At 54.1% G+C, this 12384-nt stretch overlaps 1 protein-coding gene across 1 annotated transcript in view; it reads left to right on the top strand.

Moving 5' to 3' along the window:
- The window catches only part of MNT (MAX network transcriptional repressor), a 30518-nt gene extending 19053 nt beyond the window's left edge, over positions 1 to 11465 (top strand). The window contains exons 5-6 of the mRNA XM_059866225.1: positions 7745 to 7937; positions 9458 to 11465. Coding sequence (XP_059722208.1) covers positions 7745 to 7937; positions 9458 to 10164 — 900 coding nt within the window. The 3' untranslated portion in view covers positions 10165 to 11465. The remainder of the gene's footprint in view (positions 1 to 7744; positions 7938 to 9457) is intronic.
- Positions 11466 to 12384: the final 919 nt, after the last annotated feature.

Below are 12384 nucleotides of genomic sequence, written 5' to 3'. Positions count from 1 at the left end.
AATTTTTTTAAAATTCAAGTACTGCAGAATTAAATTTGAAATTAAAAATTATCAAGTTTTAATTTCCCAAGTTATTTTCATTTTTTTGGGATCATTTTCTAAGTAACAAACACACCAGGGTCTTTGGGGCTTCTGGAATCCACTGGAATCATTAGGAATATCTCATTTGTTACCTGAACAACAGAGACTGGTTAAAAAATAAAAATAGGTAAACCAAAAGACATGACCAAACTAAACACTTAAGCGATTGCAAGTCATACTTCAGTTATTTTAAAACTGAATTTCTTGTGTCTTTGGGAGTCATATCAAGGAATTAAACCAGATCTGCTTACCTGGTGATAGCCAGCATGGGGCCAGTGACTGGCCTGGGGATGACTCTGCTTGTCCTTGCTTTGTTGTACTGTGGGTTCCAGTTGGTTGCTGCCTTTTTGTTTTGTTTTTTTGGGGGTTTTTTTGTGGGCTTTTATTTTTTTGGTGGTTTGTTCATTGTATATTTTCTTCTGAATTTATTTTTTGTCTTCCTGATTTGGATCATTCCTCCTCTCTGCCCCAGTGACTGTTTGTACTTTGTCCAGCATGTGGTGCTTCATGAGGCTGACTCTGACAGGTTGGTGCAAACAGCCACGTTCCAGCCCTAGTTTTGATCACAGATTAAGGCCTGATGTCTTTTTTTATCAGGAGCCTGAAGTGCAGTTATCAGTGTGAAATGATAAATGTAAATATCAATGCATGTTCTCGTTTTCCATGATTGCTCCAGGCATATTTCCTATTCTGGGAAGTGTTTCTGTCTAGAAGTCCATCCCTGCCCTTGCAGCCAGGTTGAGCAGTGGTGGGTGATGCCCACCCTGCTGGGACCTGCCGAAAAGTGGGTGCAGCCTGTGCAGTGAGAATGGGCTCCTTGTCTCGAGTCCCTGTGCTTGTGAGGGTGAGCTCACCTCCCAGGACACAGCAGCACTCCTTGGCTGCTGTCCTCGTCCTGGCCACTGGGAGAGCTGGGTCACGAGGCTGCTGGCCAGCACCCACGGCCTGGCTGCCAGGGCAGGGGTCACACTCACGGGGAGCCAGGGACAGTCTCTGGTTCACCTTGCAGGCTTTACTTTGGTTAACTCCTGCTGTGAAGTTTGAGTTTGAGATCTTGGGAGGCTGAAGCTGGGGCATTAGCACTGGGAGCCTGAAGTCCTTGTCCTGTGGCTCCCCCCATTTGCACACAGGCTGTCCTCTCTCCCAGTCCCCTGGGGACCGGTCATGGTGAGACCCTGGCCCTGCTCTCCCGGCGCTGAGCACGGTCTGTGAACATCTTGGGCTTTGGGTTCTGCCCCTTGTGATTTTAGCTTTGTTTGGGGAAAGCAGGACTGTGGTCCTCTGCTGAGCAGGGGCTCCTGTGGCACAGGCTGCAGTAAGGTGGGGCTGTGGGTGGTGGCAGTGCCCGGGTGGGGCTGTGGGTGGTGGCAGTGCCCGGGTGGGGCTGTGGGTGGTGGCAGTGCCCGGGTGGGGCTGTGGGTGGTGGCAGTGTCCGGGTGGAGCTGTGGGTGGTGGCAGTGCCCGGGTGTGGCTGTGGGTGGTGGCAGTGCCCGGGTGGAGCTGTGGATGGTGGCAGTGCCCAGGTGTGGCTGTGGGTGGTGGCAGTGCCCGGGTGTGGCTGTGGGTGGTGGCAGTGCCCGGGTGAGGCTCTGGGTGGTGGCAGTGCCCAGGTGTGGCTGTGGGTGGTGGCAGTGCCCGGGTGTGGCTGTGGGTGGTGGCAGTGCCCAGGTGAGGCTCTGGGTGGTGGCAGTGCCCAGGTGTGGCTGTGGGTGGTGGCAGTGCCCAGGTGTGGCTGTGGGTGGTGGCAGTACCCGGGTGGGGCTGTGGGTGGTGGCAGTGCCCGGGTGGAGCTGTGGGTGGTGGCAGTGCCCGGGTGGGGCTGTGGGTGGTGGCAGTGCCCGGCTGGAGCTGTGGGTGGTGGCAGTGCCTGGGTGTGGCTGTGGGTGGTGGCAGTGCCCGGGTGAGGCTCTGGGTGGTGGCAGTGCCTGGGTGGAGCTGTGGGTGGTGGCAGTGCCCAGGTGGGGCTGTGGGTGGTGGCAGTGCCCGGGTGAGGCTGTGGGTGGTGGCAGTGTCCAGGTGAGGCTCTGGGTGGTGGCAGTGCCCGGGTGTGGCTGTGGGTGGTGGCAGTGCCCGGGTGGGGCTGTGGGTGGTGGCAGTGCCCGGGTGGGGCTGTGGGTGGTGGCAGTGTCCAGGTGAGGCTCTGGGTGGTGGCAGTGCCCGGGTGGGGCTGTGGGTGGTGGCAGTGCCCGGGTGGGGCTGTGGGTGGTGGCAGTGCCCGGCTGGCTGCAGCACAGTGCTGACGTGCTCTGTGGTGGTGCCGTGGTGCCCCACCTGTGTTTTGCTGTCGGTGGTACCAGGCCAGCACATCAGGCATCGCTGTGGGATCTCATCTCCAGAGGCGGCAGAATGAAGCAGTTGCCATGGAAACCATGGCTTTGGTTCCCGTGGCAACCAGCCGGGGTTCACACACGGCTGCTTCTTGCAGACAGAGGGGCTGGTCGGCATCGGCGGGGCAGGGACAGGGTCTGGCGGGTGCTGTCACCTTGGAGGGTGCAGGGGGTGGCTGCAGAGGCTGGGGACGCTGGCCTGGTGCTGGGGGAGCTGGCTCCTCACCTTGCCAGCCCCGCAGGCTCTGCTTCTTGGCAGCAGGTTGGCTGGGCTTGGGGCGAGTGCTCGGTGTCGGTGCTGCGCCGGGAACAAACTGCTTGTGGCAGCTGAGGAGCATAGACAGTTTAGCACCATTGGAAGCAGGAATGCCCAGAGTTGATAGAGTGATGGAAAATCCCCAAATCCTACAGGTGAGTGCCTTGGCCAGTGGAGTTTTGGCAGCTGGGGCTGTTTGGGTTCCATTTGGGACTCTGTGGGGACAGCTTGTTCCCCAGCATCTCTCTGGTCCTGGTTGGAACATTTTTGAAGTCAGGCTGGTGGATTCTTGCTCCTGCTTTGAATCTCCTGCACCATGGCAGTCCCAGCAAGAATAAAATCCTTAGGATGTAGAGTTTTTTCCATTGCATGTAGGAATCAAAACTGTGCAGCAGTGGAGAGCCTGACCAGCTGGTCTGGTCTGTACTGCAGGTCCTGCGGGTCAGTGGCAGCTAAGGACCCCCCTGGCTCAGCATGTCCCTTTCTCTGGCACCAGGTGTGATCCCCAGAGCTGAGAGTTAAAGATTATCTGGCTCAAAATTGCAAATCACTCTCCTGATTGCTTATTGATGAGGTATTTTCAATCAGCAAATGTTAGAGAAGAAAAAAGCTGAAATATGCTTTGGAAAACTCATAATTGAAAGTGTGTTTTTAAATGGCTAATAAAATGTTTATGAGGGGAGCTATGTAATAAGGGCCTTTTAAACCTCTCCAATGCCAGCCGCAGGGCCAGCAACATTCCTGAGGCAGGTGCAGGGAAGGCGTTGGGGGCATTATTTCCAGTCTTGACAGGAGAGTGAGCAATTTAATTACAGTCGGCTATAAAATGGAAAATTCTTTGCAGTGACAAATGACTGTTGCTATGCAAGGAGGGCAGGAGTTGGTGTATGGTTTGTTTACCACATGATGACAGGGAGATGCACACAAGGACCAAAGAGTGGCTCCAAACCAGCCAGGATAGTGGGCACAAAGTGGGGAAGAGTTCCCACTGGAATTGTGTCAGGCCTTTGCTAACCCTAACCCTTTGCTGTCACTGCAGACGTCTGGTCTCACTTCAACAACCCAGGTGCAAAAAGGCTGCCAAGGAGCTGACAGGTTCAGGAGGAGAATCAGATACTCTAGAGGAGCAAAAGCAAACCCTCATGTGGATTTTAATTTGGTTGCTGGTGTTTAAATAAAAGATGAAGGGACTCACCACTGCCCTTGTGACCTTGTCACTGCTTCCACCTGAGCATGGAGCAGCCCCTGCTGTGCCCGTGCAGTGGTGCCCGCCTGGGGAGGGTCAGGCCCTTGCTCTGCTGCAGAGGGCTCACTCAGCTTCAGCTCAGCACAACTGGGAGTGTTCAGAGAGGAACATCATCTGCTTTCACCAGAGCCAGCAGCTGATTTGCAAAACTTCCCAAGCATCAAAAGCCATAGATGGATTCACAAGAGTATGAGGAAATCCGTTCTTTCTTCCTGGGGTAGCTCAGCTTCCCCCTTGGCATGGCCAGGGCCTACTCTTAAGTGATGATCATGTGGAATTTTTTTAAAGTGTGAAAAATAAAAGAGTTCTAAAGTCATAGCTTCTGTAGGTTCCTCACACTGCAGTGTAACAGTTGCCTGGGCAACCAGGGTTCCCAGTTGCTTAACAGGAAAAAAAGAAATGCTGCAATGATGGAGATGCAGACGTAAGGAGGAGGGTCTGTGCTGGAGCCTGATGCTTGCAAAGAGCAGTCTGGGATGGAGTGACCTCAGTGAGAGGCCACCCCCAGCTTTGGGCTGCCCTCTGCAAACAGAACAGAGCTTGAGGGGCATGCCTGGCCTTCCTGGGACCAGCCCAGCCTGGCCTCTCCCTGAGGAAGTGGGAAAACAGAAATGCAGGTAACTTCAGTGATTTTTCTGCTGTGGAGAAACAGGATCAGTATTTCATGAGCCAGGTCAAGTGTGTGTTCTTCAGGATCTTAGCAAGCACCTTAACTGTCATCCCAGATGCCAGCACCAGATGTGAACCCTTGCCGTGGTCCTTCCCAGTGGCTGTGGAGGTGGGTCAGGTGCAGGTCCTGCCCTGCAGCTGACCCAGGCCTCTGCCTTACAGAAATTTCAGATTTCAAAGGAAAGGTGGTTGGGCATTTGTATGAATTTCTTTTACCAAAATTTAATTCTCAATTACTGTGTTGTTTGTAGTTTTAGGGTCCCTTCTGCCCTTTTCAGTGCTACCATTACATTCCCATTCTGCTGGAAAATTGCGAAAGCTTGGGTTTGGGGAAAAGTGTCTGTGTGGTTATATGTCATTTTAAAGTGTCTGGTTTTGTATTGCATGGGATCCATGGTGATGGTGCTGACAGAAACTCCTGTTTTAGAAAAACATCCTGGGGACCTGTGGGAGTCTCTAAAGGTTTTGATGTGCCGGGGCAGGTCAGTGACCACAGTCCCAGTGACTCAGGGTTGGCTGTCACTGTGGACTTTCTGTTGACTGACGGGAAATCCTGGCACCTGATGTGGGCAGGATGATTTGCAGAAAGTAATCTGCCAGGAGGCGGGTGCCAGGAGCTGCGTGTGCCCGCGGGGCCGCGGTCGGAGGACGCGCTGGGTCCCTGCTCCCTGTCCCTCCACGAGTGCCCCTTTCTGCAGTGAGGCCAGGGCCGTTCTTGCTCCCAGTGCAGGGCACACTCCCAGTCCCTGCGGAGCCTGGGAGGGGACTGCACCCATGTGTACCTGCACAGAGTGGGGCAGTGCTGGGAGGGGAGCTTAGAGGAGAGGGAAGAGGGCTCCAGTTAATCCCACCCAGTTCATTATTAGGCCAGAGCAGCTCAGCCTGGAGATCTGTCCTTACCAAGTGAGCTCTGGTGAATTGCATCCCAGAATAGGTTTTGAAAGATTACGAGTGTCTCCAGCCCATCTGCTGCTCCAGCCTCCCCAGCAGCTCCCCTTGGAGAGCACCCAGTCGTGCTGGAGCCCTGGGAGGAGATGCAGACCCAGCAAGGGGCTGGCACCCAGTCAAGAGCTGGGACTGCTGGCACTGAGGGAGGCAGAGCCCACAGGGCTGGGCTTGGAGCAGTGCTGTGTCCCGCAGCCTGTGGAGTGCCTGCAGAGTGACATAGTGAACTCCCTGGCTCTCGGCTGGTGCTTGCTAAGGGTTTGCCTGCCTTCCCAGTAATTAAAAGTTTGTAACTAATTACCAGCTGCCCTGCTCATACTCTGTAGTAGTGCTTTCCCCCAGTGCTGGGAGTCTCCTCTCGCAGCAGGGAGTGAAGCCAAATCTGCTTGAATATGCGAGTGCTGTGCCCGCTGCGGTGCCAGGCGGCTGCGGGGATTCTGCTGCGGGGATTTCGCGCCTGCTCCTCCTGGAGAGCTGCTCCTCCTCTGTCCTCCCGTGCCCTGCGTGGAGAGCAGCTTTGGGGAGATGCTGCAGAGAGGGACTGGGCTCATGTTTGCACAGCAGGTTTAGCCTCAGCCTTTCTTGTACTTGCCTCTTTCCTGATGACACAGTGGAGGGAGGACATTCAGACCAGCTACGTGCAAGTCTTGCGTGTTTAAACCTGATCCGGGAGTGTGCACCTCCTCGTCACCTTCCCCTCCATCACTCCCTGTCTCACCCACACCCCTTTGCAAGGCGATCAGAGCGCACACAGCACGTGACTTTTCTGGGTCAGGCAAAATGCTTTGGCTGCACTCAGTAGGAAACAGACTTTAAAACCAGGCTGTGGATTTGGGCCTCAGCCACGTGGGAATCTCTGGGCTACAGGTCAGGGCTGGTGCAGAGCCAGGATTCCAGGAGTCCCCATTCTTCCTTCCTGGCTGTCCCCATAGCTACCTCCCTGCAGTGGGCTGCTGGGCTTGCCCAGGACAGAGCTGCCTGGTTTGGCTTCAAAAGCAACAGGAGAGAAAGAACTGCCCCCTCTGCCTGAAAACCCTCTGTTTTGAGGAGCTTTTAGCTGATCTGGAGGGAGAGGAACTGTCTCCATTGACACACCTGCAGTGGTGGTGCCCTGCTAACACACATTGTTTGGCTCTTTTAAAAATACTTCCTTTATTGCTATTAGTGGGACAAAGGTAGTGGCAGGAGCTGCCCTAATCTGTGTTGCCTTAGGCTGCATTAAAGGCTGGCTGAACAGGCTTTAAGGTCCTTCCCAGCAAACCTGTGAGCTACCACACCGGCAGACCTACTGAAAGGCATGAGGTCAGGCTCTGATTGTTCTCATCATGGAGAACCTGAGAGAGAAATAAAGAGATGTGTTAAGAATACCATGAGCCTGGTCCTCTGCCAGGTGTGGGGTTTGTTTTTGAGCTCAGTGCTTGCCAGCAGTGAGGGAATAGGAGCATCCATGTGGGCTTTGTGTGGCTGGTATTTTTTTCAGAAGTGTGTGTGGGATTAAAATTCCCAGTGGTGAAACTCAACTTCAGCAAATGGAGAGTCTGTATGTGGTTTTACAGATTTCACCTAATTTTGTCTCTTATGCATACAGTAAGTGTGGCCCTGGGCTGAGGTACCAGGTCTCTGACTGTGCAGTGTCCACTGGCTTAAAAACTCAGAGAACAGTCCTTGGGATAGTTGGGGAATGTGGTTTGTATTCCTCAGCAGTAGTGCTGGGCAGTGTGGAACATTTCTCTGTGTGGTGCTGACTGATGCAGCAGCTCCCCTGACCTTACCAATGGATGTGGTGATTCCCAGCCCCAAGGGGGCATTAGCAGGAGAGGACAACAAGCACCCTTCCTTCCTGCTTGACCTCAGGATTTCCCCGTGATGCAGGAGCTTGTTGGTTCTACCGTCCACCATCTCCTCTTGGTCAGGAGCTCTTGCTCAGAAGCTCATCAGTACTTAGGCTTTTTCTTTCCTTCTGAGCATTCCTGTTTTGGGGGCTTACCAGTTTTCCCTCAGCAAGCAGAAGCCTTTCAACTAGAGTAATACTTTATGTGCCAGCTCTTGTCCTTCCCTTTCTGCCCGCATTTGGCAGGTGTAAATATAGCTGAACACGCTTTACACCAGCATAACTGGTAGTATAAAATAAAGAGCTGTGGACAAAGGAGTGACCAGATTAGTGTAGGTTATTCTTGTCTTTGTTCTCATTGTATCTCTTTTTCTTTTCTCCAACTTCAGACTTTAAAGAGGAAGGAAAAAGAATATGAACACGAGATGGAGCGGCTGGCGAGGGAAAAGATCGCTACGCAGCAGCGGCTGGCAGAACTGAAGAACGAGTTGAGCCAGTGGATGGATGTTCTGGAGATTGACAGAATTATTCGACAGACAGTTCAGCCAGAGGATGACCAGGCATCTACCTCGACAGCATCAGGTACCCATAACTGTTCTCTTTTTTTTGTAATTATGGAATGTCATTGATGCAGTTTCATGGAGTGGTGGGGATCTTCATTTAGCAGCATCAGGGTTTCTTTGCATTCAGAATAAAGTAAAAGGTTTTGGAGTTTTTGTAATGATTGATGTTGCTAACAACACACCGCTGCTCATGTGAAATAAACTGAAACTTGTTCCTCAGTGTCAGGTAGATACAAAGTGCAGGTTTGCACATCCCACCTGATTGTGGAGGTAAATCCCTGCTTTCCAAACTTAACTCTTTTCTTGCACAGCCCTGCAGCCCTGCTCATTAGAAGTGGGCATCCTGGTGTACTTGTGTGGATGTGGGAGGGTGTTCAGCACATATAGAAGAAGGATTTGGTACAGGGAGGATCACCAGAGCTTTTGGAAAACTTAATGAGCCTTCCCGTTGGGTGAGGAGGATTCACAGTGAAGATGAAATGACACTAATGGATATGTGACATGCGGTTCCAGTGAGAAGTTTCTGTGAGATAGGAGAATGCATGCTTCTCTCCACGCCAGGGATCTGCAGCAGGAAGAGTAGGCAGTCTGTGGATGTAGAGCTTTCCAGAGACACGGAGGCTGCAGCAGTGCAAAACCATTCACAGCAGTTCCTTCAAGTCAGCATTTGCTCTTGGCATGCCAGGCAGATGATATGGCAGGTTCTGGGGAGGGAAAACCTGAGTTTGTTCAGGCTCATCACCTCTGATGGTAGGAGCAGGCTCCAGGTGTAGTCTGATGGAAGTTGGGAGTCCCAGTGCTTTGTCCTTACAAGTGTCAGCTGTTCCCTCTGCAGTGGCCTCTGCTGAAAGTGACCACATCAAGCTGCTGCTTCCCAGAACTTGGGAAGGGACAATGTCTTCCTGGAGTTCCTGCTGGTTCTGTCTCCTGAGATTTTTATTCTTTGCTGCATGGCTGGCACTAGAACAGGCAGTGCAGGGTGCCGGGCTTGTCTTCCTGATCTCAGGGCTAGTATGTTCCTGTTTTGCTTCCTTAGTTCCTGGACTGGACAAGAGTCCATTTTCCAGAACCAGATGAGAGACTTGCTGCCATGTTTCTTCATGGCAATTTCCTTCCTGCTCTGGGAGAAGAAGGAGAGGTGCCTATCAGTGGAACAACTGGCCAGGAAGGGAAACCCTGTTCCTCTTCCCAGATGGAGCTCACTTCAGCCCAGACAGTTCAGCCAAGTCCTTTCTGTCAGCCTCTGCTCATGGTGCTCCCCTTGCCTGCCCAGTGAGACCTCTCAGCTGTTGGGAGCACCCTGTTCTAGCTGGGTTTTTGAGCTGTCACACTTGCCTGGCTCTGGGTCCTTAGCCCACAGGCAGAGGGGAGAGGAGAGGGCTGTGCCATGCCATGCCGTGCCATTGTGCCACCAGCCTGTAGCTCAGTGACGCCTCCTGCACGTCTCTTCTGCTGATGCTGCCTTCTAGGGAAGCTCGTTGGTCCAGTTCATGCTCTGCTTGCGTTTTTATGGGAGCTTCTTCCTTTCGTGTTTTCCAGAGGGTGAAGACAACATGGATGAAGATATGGAAGATGACAGGCCAGTGAACTCATTACCAAAACTCACCCAGCGCCAGCACCCGGAGCTGCTGAAAGCCGTCCCCCCCAGTGCTGCTGCCCCCCTGCCCGCGGTCCTGCCCCCACACGTGTCCATCCAGCAGAAGCCCCACGCCCAGCCCTCCCTGCCGACACAGGCACTGGTCCCGCCGCAGGCGATCGTCCCTGCACAGACTCACATCGTGGCGGCCTCGACCGTGCAATCGACTGTTATCGCCCACACGGCCACCACCCACGCCTCGGTCATCCAGACTGTCAACCACGTCATTCAGGGGCCACAGACCAAGCACATTGCTCACATTGCACCTTCCACATCCAGCCCCGTGCAACTCACCACTGCTGCTCAGCCCATCGGCCACATCACTGTGCACCCAGCCACCATCAACCACATGGCCCACCTGGGCCCACAGCTGCCCATCTACCCCCAGCCCGTGGCCGTCAGCCAGCCCGTGGTGAGCCACATCGCTCACACCATCTCGCACCAGCAAGTGAACGGCACGGCGGGCCTGGGCCAGCCGGCCGTGATGGCCAAGCCGGCCGTGGGAACCCAGGTTGTCCATCACCCGCAGCTGGTGGGGCAGACGGTCCTGAACCCCGTGACTATGGTGACCATGCCGTCGTTCCCGGTGAGCACGCTGAAGCTGGCCTAAGAGGACGGTGCACCTGCGAGGTCTTTGTTGGGAACCTTTCCTAAGGAAACTCCGTACATTCCAACCATGCCCGGCTTGGCGGGACAAGGCGCGGAACGCCGAGGGCGGCGGGGCCGGCCTGTCCGGCCTGTCCCGGTGCCCGGCCTGTCCCCGCACCCGGCCTGTCTGGCCTGTCCCGGTGCCCGGCCTGCCCCGGTGCCCGGCCTGTCCCCGCGCCCGGCCTGTCCGGCCTGTCCCGGTGCCCAGGCTGTCCCTGCGCCCGGGCTGTCCCAGTGCCCGGCCTGTCCTGGTGCCCGGCCTGTCCCCACACCCGGCCTGTCCGGCCTGTCCCTGCGCCCGGGCTGTCCCAGTGCCCGGGCTGTCCTGGTGCCCGGGCTGTCCCGGTGCCCGGCCTGTCCTGGTGCCCGGCCTGTCCCCACACCCGGCCTGTCCGGCCTGTCCCTGCGCCCGGGCTGTCCCGGTGCCCGGGCTGTCCCCGCGCCTGGGCTGTCCCAGTGCCCGGGCTGTCCCGGTGCCCGGGCTGTCCCAGTGCCCGGGCTGTCCCGGTGCCCGGGCTGTCCCGGTGCCCGGGCTGTCCCGGTGCCCGGCCTGTCCCCCGCCCAGCCTGTCCCGGTGCCCGGGCTGTCCTGGTGCCCAGCCTGTCCCAGTGCCCGGGCTGTCCCCACACCCAGCCTGTCCCGGTGCCCGGGCTGTCCCCCGCCCAGCCTGCCGCCAGGACGGTGCCACGCCGCGCTCGGGGCCGTGCCGCTGAGAGACTTCAAAGACAGTTGTTCATGGTGATTTTTTTTCCTTCTATGTGTAATGAGTGAACTATGGATATGATGTTCTTAAGACTTTAATTTTGCCCTCTTATGTGTTGCTTCTTTGTAGAATAAAAATTGCTGATCTCTTTATTGAGACATTGCGTAGAATGGGAAAAAAAATCATAGAAGTCTATATTTATATATATGTGTGTATGTGTGTGTATATATATATGTATATACATATATATATATAAATATAACATTTGAAGGCCTTTTGTAAGGTTGATTATTTTGCAGGATTATGAGACAAAATTCATTTTTGGAGGAAGAAGCCAGAGTGTCCTCTCTAAACAAGAAACTATAAGATAGATGGTTTGGTGGACCAGAGTACAGTGACAAAAAACCCCCAACAACAAACCACGAGTCAAACCATGTTAAAGGTATTTCCCATCAATATATTACATTTCAAAAACCATCTAAAATCACTGTGACTTGTTATGGCATTTTAAGGAAATTCTCTGTCCTGTCTAATAAAAGGAAAAAGAATACACGACCAGACTTGATTTGTTGCCATTTTATAAATGACTTGATTTTCTAGCTATGTCAAAAAAATACTGGTTTTTATTATTTTAATGATTGACTATGCTTTGTTCGGATGTTTTTTGGGGGAATTTGTATTTTGTCTGGCTTGGTTTGCTGATGCAATAATTGGTTTTGCGGATCTTTGTGCATGGCCCTGGTCAGGGTCCCTCCTGCTGGCCCAAGCTCCCCCCAGGTTTCTTGGGTTTGTTGTTTGGCAGAGGCACACACTTTGTGCTGGCAGCTTGCAGGGTGTTTCTGTGGCCTGGTGAGTGGACCCTGGGACAAGAAGACATGGAGAAGTGAGGTAGATTTGCTGCATGGGTTAGTGTTTGTTAGTTTGTTCTGTCCTGCCACGCTTTGGTGTGGGAGCCGGTGGGTTTGGAAGGGGATAACAGGGGATGTGGTTCCCTTCCAGAGCGCAGGCAGTTCGAACAGCTTTGTTCCCTTTGACAGGGAAGCAATCTCCCCTTATGCAGGATAAGGCTTTGCTGCAGGAGGTCGGTGTGAGAGCTCGTGTCTGACCGGGAGACGTGCACCAAAGAACCCTCATCCCTCAGGACCCTCCCGTTGCCCCTTCCCGGAAGGGGCAGACCTGTCTGAGGTCAGTGGCAAATCCCAGAGAGCCAGGAGAGGAGGAATGTGTTTCGCTCTGCTGGTACCTGCCAGCCTGCCCGGGAGGTGCTTAGGACGTTGCGCTGCTCGCTGGAAGTTCTGGTCCCTCACAGTGTGTGCAGCTACTGCTGTGAATGATCTCCATTCTGTCTTCCTCTCTTTTTGAAACAAGTATTCCACAGTCCTTACTGCAGGCAGAATGCTGCTGTAGCCAGCAGCCATTCTCCTAGGGCAGGATGGGAGGATGGTCCCAGATCTGCCCAGGAGCTTTGGGAGAGGAGGA

Source organism: Haemorhous mexicanus, chromosome 22 (genome assembly GCF_027477595.1).
Source record: "Haemorhous mexicanus isolate bHaeMex1 chromosome 22, bHaeMex1.pri, whole genome shotgun sequence".
Classification (NCBI taxonomy): domain Eukaryota; kingdom Metazoa; phylum Chordata; class Aves; order Passeriformes; family Fringillidae; genus Haemorhous; species Haemorhous mexicanus.
Note: the sequence above shows the minus strand (reverse complement) of the source record. Positions and strands in the feature narration are given on the sequence as shown.